This window comes from Triticum dicoccoides, chromosome 7A, assembly GCF_002162155.2.
Source record: "Triticum dicoccoides isolate Atlit2015 ecotype Zavitan chromosome 7A, WEW_v2.0, whole genome shotgun sequence".
Classification (NCBI taxonomy): Eukaryota; Viridiplantae; Streptophyta; class Magnoliopsida; order Poales; family Poaceae; genus Triticum; species Triticum dicoccoides.
Genome location: NC_041392.1, coordinates 640868607 through 640890158, shown reverse-complemented (window position 1 = coordinate 640890158; position 21552 = coordinate 640868607). Strand labels below are relative to the sequence as shown.

General features: G+C 40.5%; 1 protein-coding gene and 1 pseudogene across 1 annotated transcript; one reads left to right on the top strand and one right to left on the bottom strand.

Annotated features, from left to right (window-relative positions):
* Positions 1–14010: 14010 nt before the first annotated feature.
* Positions 14011–17575, top strand: LOC119332210. Its single transcript, XM_037605391.1, has 4 exons — positions 14011–14299; positions 14574–14857; positions 15699–15919; positions 16784–17575. The coding sequence occupies exons 1-4, from the start codon at positions 14094–14096 to the stop codon at positions 17357–17359; spliced, it is 1287 nt and encodes a 428-aa protein (XP_037461288.1). The 5' UTR covers positions 14011–14093; the 3' UTR covers positions 17360–17575.
* Positions 17576–20685: 3110 nt separating this feature from the next.
* Positions 20686–21151, bottom strand: LOC119332563 (annotated as a pseudogene).
* Between the last annotated feature and the right edge of the window lie 401 nt (positions 21152–21552).

Here is a 21552-nt window from a genome sequence, read left to right as displayed (position 1 = left end):
GCAAAAAGGTTTTCGACAAGTTCAAGGTGTTGACTACGATGAGAAATTCTCACTCGTATCTATGCTTAAAGTCTGTCCGAATCATGTTAGCAATTGCCGCATTTTATGAAATCTGGCAAATGGATAAACAAAACTAAATTCCTTAATGGATTTAATAAAGAAGAGTTGTATACGATGCAACTAGAAGGTTTTGTCAAATCCGAAAGGTGCTAACAAAATGTGCAAGCTCCAGCGATCCATCTATGGACTGGTGCAAGCATCTCGGAGTTGGAATATACGCTTTGATGAGTTGATCAAAGCATATAGTTTTATACAGACTTGCGGTGAAGCCTATATTTACAAGAAAAGTGAGTGGGAGCACTACAACATTTCTGATAAATATATGTGATTGACATATTGTTGATCGGAAATAATGTAGAATTATTCTGTAAAGCATAAAGGAGTGTTTGAAAGGAATTTTTCAAAGAAAGACTTCGGTGAAGCTGCTTACATATTGAGCTTCAAGATCTATAGAGATAGATCAAGACGTTTGATAAGTTTTTTCAATGAGTACATACCTTGACAATATTTTGAAGTAGTTCAAAATGGAGCGGTCAAAGAAAGAGTTCTTGCCTGTATTACAAGGTGTGAAGTTGAGTAAGACTCAAAGCCCGACCACGACAGAAGATAGAAAGAGAATGAAAGTCATTCCCTATGCCTTGGCCATAGGTTCTATAAAGTATGTCATGTTGTATACCAGATCTATTGTATACCATGCACTGATTTGGCAAGGGAGTACAATAGTGATCTAGGAGTAGATCACTGGACAGCGGTCAGAATTATCCTTAGTAAAATAAGGATATGTTTCTCGATTATGGACGTGACAAAAGGGTTCGTCGTAAACGGTTACGTCGATGCAAGTTTTTGACACTGATCCAGATGATTCTAAGTCTCAATCTGGATACATATTGAAAGTAGGAGCAATTAGCTAGAGTAGCTCCGTGCAGAGCATTGTAGACATAGAATTTTGCAAAATACATACGGATCTGAATTTGGCAGGCCCGTTGACTAAGAGTCTCTCACAAGCAAAACATGATCACACCTTAGTACTCTTTGGGTGTTAATCACATAGCGATGTGAACTAGATTACCGAATCTAGTAAACCCTTTGGGTGTTGGTCAGATGACGATGTGAACTATGGGTGTTAATCACATGATGATGTGAACTATCGATGTTAATCACATGGTGATGTGATCTAGATTATTGACTCTAGTGCAAGTGGGAGACTGAAGGAAATATGCCCTAGAGGCAATAATAAAGTTATTATTTATTTCCTTATTTCATGATGAATGTTTATTATTCATGCTAGAATTGTATTAACCGGAAACATAATACATGTATGAATACATAGACAACCAGAGTGTCACTAGTATGCCTCTACTTGACTAGCTCGTTAATCAAAGATGGTTATGTTTCCTGACCATGAACAATGAGTTGTTATTTGAGTAACGAGATCACATCATTAGTTGAATGATCTGATTGACATGACCCATTCCATTAGCTTAGCACCTGATCGTTTAGTATGTTGCTATTGCTTTCTTCATGACTTATACATGTTCCTATGACTATGAGATTATGCAACTCCCGTTTGCCGGAGGAACACTTTGGGTGCTACCAAACGTCACAACGTAACTGGGTGATTATAAAGGAGCATTACAGGTGTCTCCAATGGTCGATGTTGGGTTGGCATATTTCGAGATTAGGATTTGTCACTCCGATTGTCGGAGAGGTATCTCTGGGCCCTCTCGGTAATACACATCACATAAGCCTTGCAAGCATTACAACTAATATGTTAGTTGTGAGATGATGTATTACGGAACGAGTAAAGAGACTTGCCGGTAACGAGATTGAACTAGGTATTGGATACCGACGATCGAATCTCGGGCAAGTAACATACCGATGACAAAGGGAACAACGTATGTTGTTATGCGGTCTGACCGATAAAGATCTTCGTAGAATATGTAGGAGCCAATATGGGCATCCAGGTCCCGCTATTGGTTATTGACCAGAGATGTGTCTCGGTCATGTCTACATTGTTCTCGAACCCGTAGGGTCCGCACGCTTAAGGTTACGATGACAGTTATATTATGAGTTTACATGTTTTGATGTACCGAAGGAGTTCGGAGTCCCGGATGAGATCGGGGACATGACGAGGAGTCTCGAAATGGTCGAGACGTAAAGATTCATATATTGGATGATATGGTTAGGCCAAGGGGTCAATCCCATGAGGCTTTAGGTCGGTGCAAAAGGAGTTTTGCGGAGGCCAGGGGGCCAAACGCCGGAGACCCTGGCGTCTGGCCCTGGGCCAGACGCCGAGGCCCATGGCATCTGGGCCAGACGCCAAGGATTGTGGCGTTTGGTCCTGGAGTCCGAGTGGGACTCTTGCCTTTCGGGCAAAACCAACTTTGAGGAGGCTTTTGCTCCAAGTTTCGACCCCGGGGCTCAACATATAAATAGAGGGGCAGGGCTAGCACCAAAGACACAACAAGTTGATCCACGTGATCTATTCCTTAGCCGTGTGCGGTGCCCCCAGCCACCATATTCCTCGATAATACTGTAGCGGAGTTTAGGCGAAGCCCTGCTGCTGTAGTACATCAAGATCGTCACCACGCCGTCGTGCTGACGGAACTCATCCCCGACACTTTGCTGGATCGGAGTCCGGGGATCGTCATCGAGCTGAACGTGTGCTCGAACTCGGAGGTGCCGTAGTTTCGGTGCTTGATCGGTTGGATCGAGAAGACGTACGACTACTTCCTCTACGTCGTGTCACCGCTTCCGCAGTCGGTCTGCGTTGGGTACGTAGACAATACTCTCCCCTCGTTGCTATGCATCACATGATCTTGCGTGTGCGTAGGAAATTTTTGAAATTACTACGAAACCCAACACGGCTGCCCTAGGGGTGGCGCCCCCACCTCTCCTGGTTACGTGAGATGTGGTGGGAGGGGCGCTCAGCCCCTTAGTGGGCTGATGTGCCCTCTCCCCTTGGCCCATAAGGCCCCCCAACGCTTGCCGGGGCCTCCGAAATCCCTTTCGGACACGCTGGTCATCACCTGGTACCCCCGGAACAATTCCGGGCTCCAATACCCTTCGTCCAATACACTGATCTTCACCTCCGGACCTTTCCGGAGCTCCTCGTCATGTCCGGGATCTCATCCGGGACTCCGAACAACCTTCGGTAACCACATACTATTTCCCATAACAACTCTAGCGTCACCGAACCTCAAGTGTGTAGACCCTACGGGTTCGGGAACCATGCAGACATGACCGAGACAACTCTCTGGCCAATAACCAACAACGGGATCTGGATACCCATGTTGGCTCCCACATGTTCCACGATGATCTCATCGGATGAACCACGATGTCGAGGATTCAATCAATCCCGTATACAATTCCCTTTGTCCAGCGGTATTGTACTTGCCCGAGATTCGATCGTCGGTATCCGATACCTTGTTCAATCTCGTTACCGGCAAGTTTCTTTACTCGTTCCATAACACATCATCCCGTGATCAACTCCTTGGTCACATTGTGCACATTATGATGATGTCCTACCAAGTGGGCCCAGAGATACCTCTTCGTTTACACGGAGTGACAAATCCCAGTCTCGATTCGTGCCAACCCAAGAGACACTTTCAGAGATACCTGTAGTGTACCTTTATAGCCACCCAGTTACGTTGTAACATTTGGCACACCCAAAGCACTCCTACGGTATCCGGGAGTTGCACAATCTCATGGTCTAAGGAAATGATACTTGACATTAGAAAAGCTTTAGCAAACGAACTACACGATCTTGTGCTAGGCTTAGGATTGGGTCTTGTCCATCACATAATTCTCCTAATGATGTGATCCCGTTATCAACGACATCCAATGTCCATGGTCAGGAAACCGTAACCATCTTATCGATCAACGAGCTAGTCAACTAGAGGCTTACTAGGGACATGGTGTTGTCTATGTATCCACACATGTATCTGAGTTTCCTATCAATACAATTCTAGCATGGATAATAAACGATTATCATGAACAAGGAAATATAATAATAACCAATTTATTATTGCCTCTAGGGCATATTTCCAACAGTGATATCTTCCCGTGAGTCCTTGATCTTGATCGTACACATTTGCGTGTATGATTAGTGTATGATTGAATCGAGTGCGTCACAATGACCCTGAAATTGAAAAGCACTTAAAATGAACTCTGAAAAGGTTGAAAGTTGGCATGGTATCATCATTTCACCCACATAGCATGTTCTAAAAAGCTGAGAGGGTTACGGCAAAAACTGGACGCGCTTCGTGTGCAAAACGGACAATCTCTTTCGAAGTATCAGGGCTTCGGGCGAAAACTCATCTGTTACAAAGGGATTTCATCATCACATTAAAACCAAAGTACAGTAGTGATCAAATGTTATTACTGAAAAAATAAATACATAAAGTTAATACATAGTTCTCATTGAACAACATATAGCTCTTGTGAGCATCTAATTAAACCATACATTGAGACTATGTAAAACATTTCAATGCAACAACATATGCGATCATAATCGCAACTAAGGTAACAATTGATCCAACGGCATAATGATACCAAGCCTCAGTATGAATGGCATATTTTTAAAATTTTCTAATCTTCAAGCGCATTTTATACATCTTGATCTTGTGATCATCGATGATATCCACAACATGCAACTCCAATGCCATCTTCTCCTCCTCAATTCTTTTCATTTTTTTCTTCAAGTAATCATTTTCTTTTTCAACTAAATTTATCCTCTCGACAAGAGGGTCAGTTGGAATTTTCGGTCCACATACCTCCTACATAAAACATCTATGTCACGTTGGTCGGCATAATTGTCATAAACACTAAATGAAAGAAATAGTTATAAAAGATAGTATATACCACATCCGAATCATAGACAGGACGAGGGTCGACGGGGGCGAATACCAAAACCATCGCACTATATAATAACAAACATTCAAACAATAATAAAAGTAAGAAAATTATACAAGTAGCAATCTAAATCATATAAGTAAGAATTTTTTTTCTTTTAGAAAGAAGATAAGAACAAGAGGCTCACCACAGTGGCGCCGGCGACGAGATCGGCGCGGGCGATCGACGGTAGTGAGGACGGGGACGGGACAGGAAGGACCGCCAAACTGATGTCTACTACATAACCTTCTTCTTGTAGATGTTGTTGGGCCTCCAAGTGCAGAGGTTTGTAGGACAGTAGCAAATTTCCCTCAAGTGCATGACCTGAGGTTTATCAATCCGTGGGAGGTGTAGGATGGATATGGTCTCTCTCAAACAACCCTGCAACCAAATAACAAAGAGTCTTTTGTGTCCCCAACACACCCAATACAATGGTAAATTGTATAGGTGCACTAGTTCGGCGAAGAGATGGTGATACAAGTGCAATATGGATGGTAGATATAGGTTTTTGTAATCTGAAAATATAAAAACAGCAAGGTAACTAATGATAAAAGTGAGCGAAAACGGTATTGCAATGCGTTGAAACAAGGCCTAGGGTTCATACTTTCACTAGTGCAAGTTCTCTCAACAAGAATAACATAATTGGATCATATAACTATCCCTCAACATGCAACAAAGAGTCACTCCAAAGTCACTAATAGTGGAGAACAAACAAAGAGATTATTGTAGGGTATGAAACCACCTCAAAGTTATCCTTTCTGATCGATCTATTCAAGAGTCCGTAGTAAAATAACACGAAGCTATTCTTTCCGTTCGATCTATCCTAGAGTTCGTACTAGAATAACACCTTAAGACACAAATCAACCAAAACCCTAATGTCACCTAGATACTCCAATGTCACCTCAAGTATCCTTGGGTATGATTATACGAATGCATCACACAATCTCAGATTCATCTATTCAAACCAACACAAAGTACTTCAAAGAGTGCCCCAAAGTTTCTACCGGAGAGTCAAGACGAAAACATGTGCCAATCCCTATGCATAGATTCCCAATGTCACTGAACCCGCAAGTTGATCACCAAAACATACATCAAGTAGATCAATAGAATACCCCATTGTGACCACGGGTATCCCACGCAAGACATACATCAATTGTTCTCAAATCCTTAAAGACTCAATCCGATAAGATAACTTCAAAGGGAAAACTCAATCCATTACAAGAGAGTAGAGGGGGAGAAACATCATAAGATCCAACTATAATAGCAAAGCTCGCGATACATCAAGATCGTGTCAAATCAAGAACACGAGAGAGAGAGAGAGAGATCAAACACATAGCTACTGGTACATACCCTCAGCCCCGAGGGTGAACTATTCCCTCCTCATCATGGAGAGCACCGGGATGATGAAGACGTCCACCGGTGAGGGATCCCCCCTCCGGCAGGGTGCCGGAATAGGGTCCCGATTGGTTTTTGGTGGCTACAGAGGCTTGTGGCGGTGGAACTCCCGATCTAGGTTATGTTCTGGAGGTTTCTGTATTTATAGGAATTTTTGGCGTCGGTCTCACGTCAGGGGGGTCTCCGAGTCGTCCACGAGATAGGGCCCATGCCCAGGGGGGTAGGGCGCGCCCCCACCCTCGTGGACAGCTCGGCACTCTTCTGGCCCAACTCTTTTACTCCGGGGGCTTCTTTTGGTCCATAAAAAATCATCAAAAATTGGCACGTCAATTGGACTCCATTTGGTATTCCTTTTCTGCGATACTCAAAAATAAGGAAAAAACAGAAACTGACACTGGGCTCTAGGTTAATAGGTTAGTCCCAAAAATCATATAAAATAGCATATAAATGCATATGAAACATCCTAGATGGATAATATAGTAGCATGGAACAATCAAAAATTATAGCTACGTTGGAGACGTATCACAAATCTAGACAAATCTTGAGGAAAATGGAGTTGGGACAAGGAATTTCGAGAGGAGAAAGCTTATAAAGTGTGGCTCGGGTATTTCATCGAACACCTCATGTGCATAGGAGGTGAGCTAGAGCACCACAAAGCTCTCCCACGGCTAGCCAAAAAAACAAAGAGTGCACTGCTCTGCTCGCGGGCAAGGTATATATAGGCCTCTATTTGGTCCCGGTTCCAGACACAAACCGGGACTAAAGGTTGTGGGCCAGGAGCAAGGCCCATTGGTCCCGGTTTGTGTCTGGAACCGGGACCAAAGGGGTCAGACGAATCGGGACCATTGGCCCCCGAGGCCCGGCCGGCCCCCTGGCCTCATGAACTGGGACTAATGCTCCCATTGGTCCCGGTTCATATGAGAACCGGGATTAATGCCCTCTTCAGGCCTGGATCAAAACCCTGTTTTCTACTAATGTTGGACTGTCTCTTGGTTGGGGGATTTTTCGGTGTTAAGTTTCATATTCTGGCATACAATTTTTTTTCATAATTCCGCGTTGCAGAAATCCTTGATATTTGCATGCATATTTGCCAAGCTATGTTGCTTTGTAGAGGATGTTCATTCTGAAATGTGCAATGCACTAGATGATTAACCTTGAAAGCCAAAGCATTGTAAATTAACATTTTGTTTGGACAATAATGTTTTACTACTTACTTTTTGTTATGTATAGGAATCAACATGGGATATTCAACTCCATTCAGTTTGTTTTACATATTCATTATATTGTTCTAAAATATGGTGAAGCAGTATTTTGCTTTTCTGGGTCCCCGAACTTGCGGTTGCATTATTGTATTTTTTTGAAGAGAAATATCAATTATTCAATTTGGTTTTAAGCTTTGCATATACATGCGTCTATTTATATGAATTGTATATTGCGATCTTAGTAGATAAAATTGCATGTTCGTTCAAAATATTATAAGACTATGATTGCATTTTGGATTTGCAAGACTTTGAGGATTTATCATATTTTCTGACAAGTAAAACATCATCAAAAAAATATGTGTCCCTATATGTAACTAATATGTGAAAAATAAATTTAGACACTATTTTGTACAAAAGTAGCAAGTACAGTGACTACAAACGTTCTAGCCCGTGCTGGTGCACAGGTTGATGATTAGTTTTTCTAATCAAATTTTATATAACATATTAAATTTGAAGTCACGGTTTAAAAGATACGGATACTTTTAAGAAAACATTTTATATGTACTGCAGGTTGATTAACCCAACTATCATGGAATGTACAATATTGTTATGTACGTTGTGTCACGCTGGAAATAATATGTTCGGGCATAAAGAACAAGGAAAAGGAAATATCAGTCTGATCAAAGCAATATTTAATGAAGAAGTTGTACGGGTCGGTCAAAAATAAAAAAGCAATTCCGGTACCTTGCATGTACAACCTATCACATATACAAAGTTTATGGTCGGACACAAACGATTAGGTTAGTTTCCTGAAACAAAGAGAAAAGAAGGGGGGCCTACGTCGGCCATGACACGCACAAGCATATGACATCTACGTACATGCCGCTTGGGTGAGTCCAAGCAATCTACAACAAGCGCACTTGCCCATCTAGGTCCTGTACCAATGTGAAAAAACTACGTGCAAGTCTTTACAAAAACATGCATCCAACATCAGACAACTTGAGTCATGCGTAGATATTAAAAAAAATAGTCATGAACATATAAAAAATGTACAGGTGGGTCTTTCCAAGAAAATATAGGTGCAAGTCTTTCAGAAAGAACATGCATGCAATTCATCTAAAAATATACATACAATTCCCAAAAAAGGAATTGGTGATCAACGCCGCTGAGATAATATTCGGGCCAAGCAAACAAGCATTCAACCTGTACAAACAAAGCCACTGAATTTATCATTTTAAGTTGGAATCTACAAGAATGTGGTTCATCACAGATGATCGAGGTTTTGAGTCAGATTGTTCAAAATAAACATACTGGATACATATACTATTAGGTGGACAAACAATACAATCAAATTTATATATGAACCTCTTGCGTCATTTAAATTTTTAATACTATATTATACGTTATGAAATTTGGGATAAGGAAAAAAGCAACTTAATATACATGCGACCCACATAAATGAAGCTAACTTTTGATATATATTCCCGCAAAAAGGCCCAGAATATATATCTAATTTATTTCGTAATTAAAACAATGAACAAATAGATTGCATCGTTACTTTATCGTTGATTTAATAATTTTAACGCTTTAGATAATATGTATGGCTGTTAAAGCACGAAGAAAAGAAAATATGAGCCGGATCTGAACAATAGTAAATAAAGAGTAGTACAAGTTAGTTAGAAAATTTGAGTCGGATCAGAACAACAGTTAATAAAGGAGCAGTACGGGTTTGTTAGAGAAATAACGATCCCAAGTTTTAGTGTCTTGGGTGAAACTGAAATAATATTGACAGTCTAATCTGGATTTGGCAGCATGCAATATATATAGTTATTGGACCAACAATAGGGGAACATCTCTCGGGTGATATCTATCAACATGCATGGGTTTCTTAAAAATGGATAAATGCATAGAGGTAAGGTTAAAATAGTTGTTGAGTACACATTGTATGGACAAACACTATGCGTGTGTGAACCATTGGTTACTCCGAGGCTTCACACAATTCAGGTGGTGGAGAGGCGACATCTTATACCTCAAGTATTAAATGGACAAGAATCACTTAGTATATGAGATAGATGAAATTGGGTGATTAAAAACAATGACAATATACTATGTGTGCGGTCAATAAGTGTATTAATTGCATGACACAAAAAACAGTGTCCTCGCAAATTGAAATCATGCTAATATTCTAATGGCATAAATTGACCTAAAACAGACATGAAAATGACCAGAAAGAACAAGGCACTCCAAGAGTGAGCACAAAGGAAAGTATGACAATATGTTTTTAATAGCAAAAATAGTAGGGAAGACACATATTGTGCCATTTTATATATTTTTTTGTGCAAAAATGTACAATGGAGGGATGGTATTACCTCATATGCAGAAGTGACAAAGAATTAAAATAAATAATGCCCCCCCACCCCCTCAAAAAAAGAAGTGGAAGAAAACATCTCGAAGGATGACACAAATAAATTATGTCTAATGATGAGATAGATTAAAGAAAAGAACTCTACTTAATCCTAGCTAACGATGGGAGCTAGAGTGTAAACTTTTTTTTTGCGGGATCGCTAGAGTGTAAACTAGAACTTACATATTAGTATGAAAGTGTTGTTTTTGCATGGCAACCCACGGGATCTTTAACTTCCATTCTTAAACAGAAACATCACTATTGATGACTTAATAGATTGTTCAGTTGTGCACCTGAATAAGATAAGACAGTAGATCATGTAAAACAAAAATTGTATAGTCATGTGCTAATATATGTGGGACAAATAATTCATAGTCATGTGTAATATGGCTATATAATTTTATAACATTTAGAAATTCTATTATAAATAAATAAAAATAAACATTTTGCAATTATAAAAATAAATAAAATATAAATAAAGAAATAATCATAACAATGTGTAACTAATCTAGCCGCGCAAATGCGCGGGTCACACCGCTAGTTTCCTAACAAAACAAAAATCTGACTTAAAACTGTCATGTGGGTTGATTATCAATAATTATCTGGGGTTTTCTGCAAAAGTGAAAATCTATACCTACTAATAAAGCAAAGTGCGTTTCTCCAATATTTTCATCCGTTCATCGTCGAAAATATTTTTTCTATCCGAGGTGGTACTAAATTTTTGTGCATCTACTAGAAAAGATAAAAAGTTTCTCCAGAATTCCGCAATTGGGCCGGGCGCACTCCAGCCCAACAAAGCCAACCCAGTAATTATCCTGCCCAGGCGTTAAATAGACCTTATTTGTCGCACACAGCGACAAATAGTTCAAGGAACGCACAGGTCGCCCAAGACTGGGCCGGGCCATTTAAATGTTTCGTTTTCCTTTTCACTTTTTTTATTTTGCCGTGAAATAAAAATATACAAAATATATTCACAATTTAATTTTTTATTCAAATATTCAAAAATCAGCATTATAAAATTTTATTATTGTTTTGAAAAATATTATAAACTTAAAAAAAGCTGGTTTCGGAATTTTCTCAACATTTAAAAAATGTTGCCATTTAAAAAAAATTCTGTTTTAGAATTTTTAGAGATTTTTTTATAAAGTTAATATTTTATAAAATGTTCCATATTCCAAAAAATATTCCTATTTTATTGAAAAGTTCACAAAAACAAAATAATGTTTGCGTCTAAGAAAACATTTTTAATTTTTTTCCGAATGTCCCCCTTTTAAAAAAATTAATAATTTTGTGCTTTTATAAAATGTTTATGGTTTCAACATGTTTTTTCGAACTTAAATAACTATTCCTCTTCCTAATTTTTTTGTTTTCTTAATTATATGGAATTTTCTAAAAATAAATGTTCACATTTTTTTTAACTGTCCGGGCTTTCAATTTTTTAACATAAGTGCTAAAATAATAAAAGGGAATAAACCTTCGTAATAAAGGGACATTCATGCCTGATTATGCTTGTGTAAGAGGATTTATGCGCTGCAATTAGTAATCCATCTTGTTACACTGTCGTAGGAGAGTGGTCGAAGCAATCGTGTTCCGATGATCGTCACACATCCACCAAATGAGGAGGCATGCAAAAGAAAAAGGGACGAGTTGGGTGCTCGCCACCACGCCTACCAACTCCACCACTATTAAGATTTCACGAGCCAAACATGTCCAGTGAGAAGGCCGCAACTCTTTACTCTCTCGCCTACCATTGTGGAGACCTTTTTTAACACAATTAATTATCTTTTTGTTGTTTGTCGTAAATAAAATATCTCTCCCGTTGCTTGAAACGCACGGGCATATGTGTGCTATTCTGGTCTCTACTCCTAATGGAGCAGTTGGTAGTCTCGCTTCCAGGTTTTTTTTCGTCCCACCACTTTCGTCCGGGTTTTTTCCGTAGGTTAACCGTCGTAGATTTTTTTCAATGATGGTTTCTTATTCACCGGTTTATTTACCCCTCAGCTCTTTCCTTGCAAATCAGGACTTTCCAAACGTGCACGCAATCACGGATCTAAATTTACTAACTTATCCAAATCAACCGATACCTTCCATTATTGCAAATTTCTTTAGGAAACAAATAATAGATTTTAAGGAAACAAATAAAAGATTTTAAAGACACATCATACTTTACTAATAATCACTAAAAATCAAATCTAAATTAATTAACCTTACCTTAAATCACTGAATCACTTTAATTAGAAAACATTTTCTTTTCTAACTGCACCTCGCTTAGTGTGCACATAACAATCCGAAGTAATTAGAGTCACATGATTGAATCCATTTATTTAGAGCGACATGATTGCGTTCCGGGATGGAGGCCATGATTTCGTCGAGGTCGTTGCTGCCTCCTACACTCAGGGTGTGTCGCCGAGATCGAGGCGAGCATGAGGAGCTGTGGCCACCGCCATGGTCACCTCATCGCAGGGGATGGAGCACGCCGTCGGCCTACAGCTTGTGGAGATCAGCACTTTCCAAACGTGTACGCAATCACGGATTTAAATTTACTAACTTATCCAAATCAACCGATATCTTCCATTATTGCAAATTTCTTTAGGAAACAAATAATATATTTTAAGGAAACAAATAAAAGATTTTAAAGGCGTATCGTACTTTACTAACAATCACTAAAAATCAAATCTAAATTAATTAACCTTACCTTAAATCACTCAATCACTTTAATTAGAGAACATTTTCTTTCCTAACTGCACCCCGCTTAGTGTGCACATAACAATCCGAAGTAATTAGAGTCACATGATTGAATCCATTTATTTAGAGCGACATGATTGCGTTCCGGGATGGAGGCCATGATTTCGTCGAGGTCATTGCTGCCTCCTACACTCAGGATGTGTCGCCAAGATCGAGGCGAGCATGAGGAGCTGTGGCCACCGCCATGGTCACCCCATCGCAGGGGATGGAGCACGCCGTCGGCCTACAGCTTGTGGAGATCACTGTTGCTCTTCAGGTCGCGTGGTGACCGGATCTTGCTGATGTGTCCCTCCCCGACGACCTCCTCTTCGCCCGGTTGGCCGGCATGGATCTCGCCACTACTGCCCTCAACTTCTCTGCCTCGAGCTCGACGGTCAGCCACCATGGATCCCCCAGCTGGAGGGTCACGTGAACCAGCCGTCCTCCCATGCTGCAGCGGCGAGAAGGTGACATGGCTCTCCGTACACGAAGAGTGGAGTGTGGAGTTCGGTCAAGTACTTATATACTTGGCCTCTACTGCTGATCCATGTACATGGAGAAGAACAGACAACCGCTCATTCATGCTTCGTTCCGCTCCTTTGCGCTACATTACTGGAGGTGACATTTTCCTATCTCTCTATGTTGTAACAAGCCTGTTGCCTGCATAGTTAATGGATTTTTTATTTAAATTTATCGCTGCTTAGTGCTTTGTTGCAATTGTTCACGCAAGATTCTTATATATAATCTGAGCGTATGTAGGCATACTTAGCTTTGCTATTCCATTTTTTTTGGCGCATAGAAATAAGAGTATTGTCCAGGTTAGGTATTCAATTGAGTATGGTATTTGGATTGCTATCAGAATGTCTTTTCTATGCATGTGATTTCTCACATCTGGTTATAATATTTGTGAAGACATGCATTGCACGTGCACTTGGAAGCGGGCCCGTGGCCCGCGCTGGACGGCGCCGACGCCGACCCGAGCCATCTCGTCCGCGTATTCTTGGAGCTGTGGCTGGTCGATTTACATGAAATTAATTCCCTCAGTTCTGGTGGCAAATATAATACACATAATCCATATTGTTATGCACTAGCGTGTATGTGTGAAATAGATGGATTATGGTCCCGTACCCAATAAGATGGATATGTGTGTGTGTTAGAGAGAGAGGGAGAGGAGGATAGAGAGTGAGGAAGACAGAGGGAGAGTGTGTGTCTGTGTGTGTGAGGATTTAATGGTAAAAAAGGTCGCCAATGTCGTAATATTGAACTCTTAAAGTTAATGTGGCCCCGTTGCAACGCACGGGCGTTCCTCTACTAAGTATAAGAGAGTAAAGAAGACCGGCCCCGTGCGTTCAGCCCTTTCCTCTCCCCATTCTCCACACCGGCACACCCCACCTCTGCCGCCGCCGCGCGCTCAGATGCCAATCCTCCGTCAGATTTTTCGTCTCCTCCGGCGACCTGGCGTCGCCATCTCTCATGACCCACTGCGCCGCCTCTCCTCTACCTCGCGACCTCTCCTCTCTTTCATGGCCTCTGCCCCGCCTTACTGGTCGCCACCACCGCTTGCACGGCGAAGTTTCCCTCTCATGATGGTTCCAGATCTACCTGTCCGTCGTGTTTCCCGGTATGCTCTCATCATCTGATGCCAAAATTTTCGCCTTTAGTTTCTTATTATTATAGTTTTGGATCTGGATTCTGACCGACTGTGGTTTTTTACCCCTTTTAATTAGAGCGTATTCGAGAAAAATCCCTTTTAATTATCCTTATGTGTTGATTTTTGTAAATAAGGCAGGGGGTGTGGGGTCTTATAGTTAATCCGACGAAAATGAAAGGGGAACCGAAAAAGAATTGAATTTTCTGTCGGGTGCTCAGATTTGCTCTTTATTCTCTGGTGATAGATTTCCACCTGGATCTCGGAGCATGACTAGTGGGACAACCTTGCAAGATATGAATACTATAGCCGGCAAACATGATGCATCTTCGAATATTGTGGACATCTCTGGTTGTGATGAAAACGGGAGGAGTGCAACCAATAGAAGGAGCGCATTGGTAGCAAGCGATGCCGAAGAAGATGATATTCTTGACCTGGGATTTCTTCCAAAAAGCACACACCGTGATGGTTCTTTATACAGGAACACTCATTCGTGGAAAAGGATGTATAATGTTGATGACTGTAGTGAGAGTAAGTAAATAATCTCTCTTTACCTATTTCAATTTGTTACAAGCACCTTTTTCAAGCTATAGTGTCAACTGATGTGTTCTCTGTTGAAATCATCTGGCTTTTTTTCTTTACTTTCCTTAATTTTACAAGTTAAATGTAGATGCATTGGCATTCAGGAGTTGCATTTGTTAGGTTTTGCAAAAGTAGGGGAGGAAATTCTTCAGATTCCTGCATTACCTTAGTTTGGTTATCCTGGGCCTCCACCAACCCACCCCGGTTCGCCACATGACTGGTTTTTATCCTTTTTGTTGTCACCATGTACCGTACAGAAATATGTTCATAAACCGCATTTTTAGCACATATTTTTGTACCATGAGCATTGAAGTAGGTTTAGTTGCTCCCAAGTATGCAGGATCGAAAATTATGATTTTTTATTATACAGACTGATGTTATCTACCATCAAAATAAAAAAACTAACTTACAATAAGACTTCTAGAAAGTGAAACAATAGAATATTTTCATCAAGGGCTGAATTGACTTGTTTTAGTAATTCTTCGGGTAGACATAACAAATAAATAAGTTTAGGGGGTTATGAAATAATCTGGGAGGGTGAAATGGACCTTTAGTTGCTGACATGATGAAATGTTACCTGCTTTTCTTTGGGTTTCCTAAAACAAAAACCTTTGATGGAGTGAAATTCATAGTAGAAAGAACATCGATAATTTTCATTTGGATGAAAAGGAAACTTCCAATAGGGCCATGGAATCCTCTAGTGACACGCTTACTTTTTGTATGACGACTATTTTTTTCCTGTATTGTTTTCCATTACAATTTAACTTATTTCTTTACTTTTTTTATGAAGCTCGGCTACCAGATCCCACAGATTGTGACATCCGCAATGGAGAATGCATTCGGCATCAACCTAATCGCGTGTTACAAATTTTCTCATTAAAGTTGGCTGAACTTACTCTGGATCTTGGCCCAGTAGAGTTGTATGGATACATAGCAGTGCGGGATTATCTGGATACATTGCGTAATTATGTTGTCAATATAAGCAGGGATGATCCCATCATTGTGAAGCAGGTGCGAATCCATACTTACCTACGATTATTTCAAGCAATAAGTCTACTTAATAACCCCCTCAAGTATAAAACAATGTATTTGTCCCCTTGAAGCATTCCATATGGTTTTAAGTACCCACTGGGGAAGTTCTCACATTAGGTGGATGTTGCAGTGTGGGCGAAACCATCTGAGGAAATGATTTATACAGTAGGGGGGGGGGGTCAAATACCTGACTTATGTCAAATCTATTCATTTCACATTGTAAGGCCAAACCTAGTGTATGTATGGAACAGCAAGCACTCTCAAGTCTTGTGATTTATCTGTACAGACCTAGCAGAATGGTAGTTTGGATTGTTTAGGCCACCATTACACCAAGTTTATATTGTGGAAAGGTGATTTACTATGAGAAACTTATAAAATATGGAACTGAGTGAGTATATCATGTATTCCAAACAAAATCAAACAGAATAGTTCGGGCTCTTAGTTGCTACTTAACACACCAGCATGAATCATTGCATCACTATTAAGTCATTTTGTTTTCTCTTCTCATTTCGACATGCTTATGTAAAAATTGGGATCTGAACAATGTCAAATAAATACCGAGGGCCAATTTCCCCCCCTCCCAAACACTGGTGTACACTATGTAACCAGTCAGTTTGATATGTGGCAAAGATGTTGGTCAGCAATTGTAAAGTATCACAAAATTAATGTTGCAAGTAAAACAGCTTAGAGAAGTACACCCTCTGTTCCTAATTGTAAGATGTGTTTTGGTAGTTCAATTTTTGAATTGCCAAAACGTCTTACATTTAGAAACAGAGGTAGTATAAAGCTTTAGTTGTTTCTTACTTCCATATGGAGAGCTACTAAACAGTAACAAATTTGTAGGGTTCTCTCATCGACATGGCTGGCCCTAAGCGAGGGATAGATTTGATTTCCAGTATTCTAGTGGAATATGACATGAGGATCAAGGTAGGTGAGGAAGAAAGGGATGATTACCAGCTGATTGATGGTGTAACAGACATAGACGACCTGGGCCCATGGAATCGTGCATTGAAAAATCGCATCCAAGGCGACTGTGGAGCGGTTGACTTAACCATAGCACGTGTTGATGACGCAGTCATGGCGAGTATTGAAGTTGCCGTGTCCGAAGTGCAGAGCAGTTTTCATCTGCGCTTGCGCTGTTTTATCGGTGGTTATAACGAAGGAATTCGGCTCTTCAATGGTACAGTTGGCGAGTCACGTCATTTAAAGAGGTCTGTGGTTGCTGTAGTGGATGGTTCCACTCTGGTTTTGAAGTTCAAGGCGGCCTCGGGGCCATCTGGTTCAGCGGAACGATGTTGTTCCTTCCAGGCAGACACGCATGGACTTGATACTCGAGAGATAAAGACTGATTTTGGGTTGATCTCAGTGAAGGTGACTTGGTCGACTCTGCGTACCAGGCTTATTGTAGGGCTTGAATAAAGTTTGTCAAAAAGTTGTGTCTGAGGAATGGGCCAAGACCCGGTCAACAGTCTAGAGTGAGTTGTACGTGGACACTGTTGAACTGTTTAGGGTATCTTTACATGTTTCTGGTTAACATGTTTCAGTACTATTACCTGACAATCCTAGCCATTTGGGGTACACTGGTTCTGGTATCTGTACATAGTGTTGTTCGTGCTCAGTCAGAGCATCTCAGTCGCTTTTTGACTACTTGGAGGGCAAAAAACGGTTCCAGCAACTTCATTTTTTAAGAACCACCAAACTTTGTTATTCATAGTTCACAAAACTGGGAAAATAAATGTGATCATGAGGCTGTCCCAACCAGACATGTCTACCACAATCTAAAGAATCAAAAAGCTTGGCTAGTAAATGGGCTTCTCTATTCAAGGCCTGACTCTCAGAAACAAAAACTACAATTAAATTTGGTTGTCCTTAACTTAATCTCAGCTACAATCAGACCATGAATACCAGTGCAGCCCATGTTGATATCATTAGCCACCTGCTTAGAATCAGTAGCCACTAGAAAATTGTGAAGTAGAAGATCATCCGCCAAAGATAGAGCTTCCCTGCAAGCGATACCTCTAGAGTTGAAACTTCTCTCATGCCATGAATTACTAGCGTACATGATCGCAAGTAATTCCTAGAAGAGTCCATGCATACAGCCACCGCAGTGCCTCCTATACCAGATCTAACAAAATCTGTGTCAGTATGAATTTGATGAAGTCCCTCTTCGGCCAAAACAGTTGCCCAAAAACCAAAAGTTGCTGAATTTTGTTTTGGGTTGCCCTAAAACAGGGCACAAGTATTTTATATTTTGGGTATGACTGCGGCACATTAGAACCCAGTTCCTTCCACTGAGATATGGGTTCAAGAAAACCAAGCAGTTGTTGTGTTTCTACTAGCTAAACTTGGTTTGTTCTTCAGACAGTATAATAAGAAACCTATTTGCGTTGGCATCACGGTTCTAATATTCCGAAACTGTTTGATCAGTGGTGCAGTGACATTAGTCTGTAATGTGTTCGACAATGGACACTACTTCAACGTTGCCACCTGCATTTCTCTTAGTCTTAGATGAAGCATCTGGTGTTGGCACAGATGTGGTGTCTTGGATGAAACTCTGCTGAAAGTTTGAGTCCATCAGCAGAAAATGAATTTGTGTTTTCACAAAGGTTGAATTCTGAACATGGTGATGCTGATGTGCCCGGACACTCGGCCTATAAGTTTCAGTCATTTTCATTAGCACCTATCATTTTGAATATGGCGATGCTAATGCACCCATGTTTACTCAGAAAATGAAAATGCAGGCGACTTGCTGCATTTTGCTGCGCACCCGGAGTATATTTGGTTTAGCACATGTCGTAAATCTTCCGAATAACATGTGAATAAAAGTTTGATCCCATATAACACTACAAGAATACTAGTTTCTGCAGATTACATTGTTGGCATGCTTTGTACATTAGCTGACCTTTGTTTAATAAAATTAAGAGATTTTTTATCTGCTGCAATAGTTGTATAACAACTTTCGGTAAGCAATTGCGGAGCATCTTTTGCTTGCTTCTTGTTTTTCTCTCACATGTTTGAGTTTGGATGGAACACAAAAAGGTTGCAGGGGTTGTAAAAGTCACGTGGATTTCGTCGTCAAATTTTGTGTTCCATTTTCAACAGATTGGCTACAGTCTAGTTGAAATTTTGGACAGTTGAAAGGTAGTGTACTTACTAGAAGCGGTTGCGCGACTTGTCGCGCCATTTTTGAAACAAGTGTTTGTTCAATATTGGACTGCTTACATTTGAGACTGTAACTTTTATGGACCGGCTTCTTGTGTCGAGGTCAGCTCCCTTTTTGATGAAATTTTAACCAGGGAAAAGAATATTCGCCTCATAACCTTATCTCTAATCACTTGACAAAGAACTTACCAACTGTAGCTAGTTTATACTCCCTCCGTCCTAAAATAAGTGTATATACTTTGTACTAACGTTAGTACAAAGTTATAATAAAGTTGAGGCACTTATTTTGAGCATGCTCAATTATACTTATTCTGGAGCGAGCTAGTTTAGAGAATCGACCATAATTTCATTAACGCCATTCTAGTTGTACAGTGCATTCAATAAGATAAAATGCACCATCAGAAAACATTAATTTTGCCCGTTAGGCATGCCGGCCAAACATATTGTGCCGCATGGTGGGGTGTGGAAAACCAAACCACACGAAAATCAACATTTCCTTAGGTGGCATGTGCTTGTTGATAATGATGACATCAACATAAAGAACACACTAAACTAAAATTTTCAAATAATATATTTTGAAAAATTTAGTGAGTGAGTAATAATGGTGAATATATCATTTTACAAGATGAATTTTCACATTAAAATGATGCTAAAAGGTGATCATCATTAAAAATTGCCATGAAATCACATTTAACATTAATGCCACATGAATTTTCAATGCAATTTCCAATTGGTTCAACCGTATTCAAAAAATTGAAACATGATTTTAGCATAATACTAGATTTATTTTCAATGCATAAACATAAAAGGAACTGAAACAACTTAGAAAGCACTAAAGATAAATAAAATGACTGATACCATAATTAGGTCCATTATAACCCACGGAAAAACATTATAAAAATCTCTCATCATTAAAGTAACTTTCAACATAAATTTGGGCTCATATTTCTCATTTGAATAGTGCATAAATAATTTATATTTTCATAATATAGCAGAAAATACACTGGAAAAACATTTTCATAACTCGGCCCAAAACCTATTGGTGTTATATATTAACTTCACTGGCCCAACAAATAAATTCATCCAAAAGAAAAACCATTTTGTGCGACCATAGATATAGAGTCAACCAGGCCATAGCCTGGAGGAGAAATTGGTCCATTCTATTTTTTTGCGGGTCAAAATTGGTCCATTCTACGACTGAATTCTGGACAGCATTTCCGCGTGGTTCTTGTCTGTCCGATCCAGTCGGACGGTCAGCACCGTGCCTTATAGCGGTAAAAAATTGCATATCTTTGATTGGTTAGTGCAAGTATCTTTATTCAAACGGCGAGGCAACCTTTGCCTCAAAACAAATTTTCATATCTTTGATTTAGTGGATTGGTGGTAAAAATATATGAACGGATGGGAAAAGATTATTGTGCAGACAACTGTTGTGATTGTACGTACATGTAACCTGGCCTCAAACATTATGGCTTTAAAGAGACTCAAACACTGTTCAAAAAAGTTCCAACCAAAATCATACGCAAGAAAAAAAACCAAAGCTACACCCTCATGGAAAAGCGAGCGACCATAAGACCCAAATTCTAGCAGGCACCGCCCCTGAGGGCGAGCACGAGGTGGAGCACGTAGCCGCCCTTGACCTTGTACTTTTGCACCGTCTTGTCGGCGGCCATCTGCTTGCCATCGAAGATGAGCCTCTGCTGGACGGGCGGGATGCCCTCCTTCTCCTCGACATGCTCCTTGATCCTGTCGGACGTGTCCGTGGGCTCGATGTTGATCCCGATCTCCTTGGCGGTGGGTGTCTTGACCTTGATGGTGGTGCCGTTGCGGAGGCGGAGCACCAGGGGATGCGTCGACTCCTTGTGCACGTTGTAGTTGCCAGCAAGCGACCGTCCTCCAGCTGCTTCTCGGCGAAGATATGAGCTGCTGCTGGTCCGCCGGGATCCCTTTCTTATCCTAGACCTTGCCCTTGACGCTGTCCACGGTGTCGCTGCCCTCCACCTCCAGCATGATGGTTTTACCTGTCAGGGTCTTCACGAAGATCTACATCGTCTTAGGCGAGTCGCGACTTGAGTCGTCGAGGCTTCACTGGCGGCGAAAAGAGTTGTGTTTCGATCTCTTCTAGGTTTCTTTCGGGGACGGGGACCTCGGACTACGCGGATACACAACAAGGACGAAGGGACAGAGTGAGAAAAGCGAGGATTCATGTGTGTGTGTGTGTGTTGGAAATATGCCCTAGAGGCAATAATAAATTAGTTATTACTATATTTCCTTGTTCATGATAATCGTTTATTATCCATGCTAGAATTGTATTGATAGGAAATTCAGATACATGTGTGGATACATAGACAACACCATGTCCCTAGTAAGCCTCTAGTTGACTAGCTCGTTGATCAATAGATGGTTACGGTTTCCTGACCATGGACATTGGATGTCGTTGATAACGGGAT

Coding starts and splice junctions, on each gene's coding strand:
- LOC119332210 (XM_037605391.1), top strand. CDS start 14,094: ATGCCAATCCTCCGTCAGATTTTTCGTCTCCTCCGGCGACCTGGCGTC. Junction 14,300..14,573: donor CCTGTCCGTCGTGTTTCCCG/GTATGCTCTCAT, acceptor CTCTGGTGATAG/ATTTCCACCTGGATCTCGGA. Junction 15,920..16,783: donor ATCCCATCATTGTGAAGCAG/GTGCGAATCCAT, acceptor ACAAATTTGTAG/GGTTCTCTCATCGACATGGC.